This window comes from Oncorhynchus kisutch, unplaced genomic scaffold (assembly GCF_002021735.2).
Source record: "Oncorhynchus kisutch isolate 150728-3 unplaced genomic scaffold, Okis_V2 scaffold1879, whole genome shotgun sequence".
Lineage (NCBI taxonomy): Eukaryota > Metazoa > Chordata > Actinopteri > Salmoniformes > Salmonidae > Oncorhynchus > Oncorhynchus kisutch.
The window spans coordinates 21,144-24,854 of NW_022263824.1; the positions used below are offsets into that span (position 1 = coordinate 21,144).

General features: G+C 43.0%; 1 protein-coding gene across 1 annotated transcript; it reads left to right on the top strand.

The window, feature by feature from the left end:
- Window positions 1–287: 287 nt before the first annotated feature.
- LOC109879213 (alpha-N-acetylneuraminide alpha-2,8-sialyltransferase-like) lies at window positions 288–3,489 on the top strand. The gene is made up of 3 exons (XM_020471402.2): window positions 288–1,135; window positions 2,325–2,469; window positions 3,263–3,489. Exons 1-3 carry the CDS (start codon window positions 957–959, stop codon window positions 3,317–3,319), a joined length of 381 nt encoding a protein of 126 aa, XP_020326991.1. The 5' UTR covers window positions 288–956; the 3' UTR covers window positions 3,320–3,489.
- Window positions 3,490–3,711: the final 222 nt, after the last annotated feature.

Consider the following 3,711-nt stretch of genomic DNA (forward strand, 5'->3'; position numbering starts at 1 on the left):
ACAAAGTAATCTGTGTTTGCTCATGAGGTTATGTTGGAGATCAAGTGGACCCGGTCTCAGTAAAAGTGTGTTACTAATCCAGAAGAAGTGCAACTGGTCTTTTCTAAACTGTAACTGTCAGTTTTTTTCATAATTTTTTAAAATGTGCTTTAACTTTCTTTCATTGTAGTAAAACAATCTAAATGAATCCCTTTGACCTTTAATGTAGACATTTTTGAAAAAAGTCAAGGGGGTGTAGACTTTCTATAGGCACCATAAGAAATGTAACCCACTGATTTACGTTTACTATGTTACGTCTACCCCTGAGTCTAGGTTGGAGGGATGTAGAACTATGGTAGTTAAAGAGGGGGAGAGAAAGAAAGAGATTCAATGGATTTTGCCCAGTACACTTGCAAGGTTTCCAAGAAGATCCAGCAGGACAAGGAGAGAGGATATGAGGAAGGGGTAGCATGGTCCATTCGGGTTGGATGTACCAAAATAAGTGACCACAAAGGGCGATGTGGCTCAAGGGAACCGGGCAGGGATTTCACACAAGACCGCTGTTGTGTAGGGAGAGAGCGGCGGACATCTAGGTGATGCATGCGGGGTCAGTGATGCACCAAGACGAGTGTGGTGGATTCCAGCAACCCGCCGCTGCAGAGAGCGAAGCCCGCTAGCTTACCGCCGGCCGAGATGGCGCATGGATAGCGGATCCCTTCATACTACAAAACATGACCAAGCCTTTATAACAAAACCTGCAGTTTGGGAGCTAAACTAAGGAATTCGATGCTTGCACTAGCAGGAAGAATACAAACCCGCATTTCCATTGAGACTCAGAGGCTTCTGGATGAGAAAGGATGCCATCTCCATAAAACCTATCATACATAGCTAACGGAGAGGGCCAGCTTGCGTTTTTTCCACCATACTAGATTGGTTTGAGTAGGCCGGTTGTGATTCGTGAACCACAAGCTGTAACGATGTTGGTGAGATGCCACCGGAGCAAGCTATCGGTGTGGGCCGTTCTGTGTGTGCTCGTGTTATGCTGGCTCTACATTTTCCCAGTGTACAGACTCCGGAGCGACAAGGAGATAGTTGATGAAGTGCTGCGGCAGGGACAAGTATGGCAGAGGAACCAGACGGACATCGATCTGTTCAGGTGGGTTTTCACTCATCTCAAAACATTAGGCCTATGCGATTTGGCCCTCATAAATAATTCATAGCAATATTAACATTCTACAATATAGCAGAACATTATTACATGATTGTGTCCAAGTAGCCTATCATCTCCTACAGTCTATTTATGCACATAACAAGACAATACATAGGCTAATTATAATAATAATGTTTATTCAATGGAAAAAGAGGAATGGAAATGGTGAAAATAAAATCTATAACGATCAAGCTGAATCTCCAGGGCACAACAGTTACGGTATGGTAGGCCCATTTGTTGTATCTAGTCGCATTTTCACGAGAATATGACGGGATTCGTAAACTAATGCACTGAGGAAAGCAGATGAGGGAAATGCGCAGAACGTGGCACCTGCACGGAAAGGCACAGAGACGCGTGTTATGATGGTGCAAGAGGGAATTAGAATAATTGAATAGGATCTCTATGGTTCAGCACGTTTGGAGTTGAAAAGGTTGCCTCGCAGCCGAAGCTGTGTGTGTGTCCATTTAAACGACAGAAATGCAACTGTACTGGTGGTGCTGAATCTAGGACAAAGTAACCATCAACAACCAGCCTTTTTCCATTTGCCATTTCCACACTTCCACGCTTCAAATTCGCCAATTGACGCCCACAGTTTGACTGAAGATGATATTTTTGATCATATCTGCGCAGACTCCTAATTGATTCCTAATGCATTTCCACTACTCAGGCTTCCCCACAGTAGGCCTACTGTCGATGCAGACAGGATTTATGAAGCATGTATGAATGTGTCATTGTGTTAAAATAGCATGCATGACACTTGGACACTGTATCAATTGAGACAGTTGTCTCATGATCTGAATTATAGTTGACAGTGCCCACTCTGCAATGAGTGTTAATTTAATCAATAGAGAATGCTCAAATTACATGTGGCCCAGAGTCCCGGACTGGTAACTATAATTCAGATCAAGAGACCGTCTCAATTTATACATTGTCTGAGTGTCACTCAATGACAAATTCTCTTCTCATTTTGACTGTCTATTTATAGCTCAAGGTTAAAGGTTTCCCATATTTACCACAGATCTTGGTGCAGCTTACCCTCCCCAAATCCCAAACTCACACATAAGTGATGACACCCTAAATTGACATTAGATCAGTGTTGAGATACAACATCATCATACTTCCTCTCTCGTTACAGGAAGCTGCTTTCAGAGTGCTGTGACCCAAGGAGAATGTTTGCGGTGACCAAGCAGAATTCACCTATGGGGAAGGTCCTGTGGTACGATGGAGAGTTTTACCACTCACACACAGTCAACAATGAGACCTACTCTCTCTTTGTGCAGGTAGGCCTCTACTCTGGTCCTGGAGGCCAGCAGTGTACAGGCTTTTGTTCCAGCCCAAATCTAACACACCTAAAAACACAATAATATATTTGTGTGTGTGTGTTTGTATGTGTTTGTGTTTGTGATCACACTTGCATGGTCACTGATGGTAGTGTAGAGAATTTGTGGGTTGTCCATGTGTGGAATTGAACTCCAAACCCCCTGACCCCAATAAAAACACACCAACCATAGTCTGTGTTAATGGTCAACACTCTTTTAAGATTTTTAACAAGGGCAGGTTCTCTACAGTAACTTGCTTCACATTGATGGCCATAAATATATGGGGCGGCAGCATAGCCTAGTGGTTAGAACGTTGGACTAGTAACCGGAAGGTTGTAAGTTCAAACCCCCGAGCTGACAAGGTACAAATCTGTTGTTCTACTCCTGAACAGGCAGTTAACCCACTGTTCCTAGGCTGTCATTGAAAATAAGAATTTGTTCTTAACTGACTTGCCTAGTTAAATAAAGGTTAAAATAAATGTAACAATTTAATGAGTTTTTCACCACCTTCCCTTTCACCCAAGCTCAATGGGGAAAATCCCCACGCTATCACCCTTTTCACAGGTGTCCAAGATAACATCATTACAATCTCACTAAAACAATAAGTGAACTATATACACTGAGAAGTGAGTCTAACCTTTGCAACATACACTGTAAAACCATAAAACATGTGACACGTCCATAACCTAACTGCCAGTGTTTAAAACCAATAGGCATTTAGATTTGCCAATAAATGTTCTCATCTTAAACACAGGTGTTTAAACATGACAGTCAGCTGTTTCCAGTTAGTGTCCAACCAGGAGAACACTAACGATTGTCGTTGGTGGAAGAAGGTGAGGACCAAGGTGCAGCGGGGTACGTGTTTTGCATTTTATTAAATATAACTGAACACTAGGTAACAAACGGCACAACCGAAACAGCTCCGTCAGGTACGGCACAACCGAAACAGCTCCGTCAGGTGCAACACACACTAAACAGAAAATAACTACCCACAACCCATAGTGGGAAGACAGGCTGCCTAAGTATGGTTCTCAATCAGAGACAACGACAGACAGCTGTCCCTGATTGAGAACCATACCCGGCCAAAAACAAAGAAATACAAAAACATAGAAAAAATAACATAGAACGCCCACCCTAGTCACACCCTGGCCTAACCAAAATAGAGCATAAAAAGCCTCTCTGTGGCAAGGGCGTGACAAACAC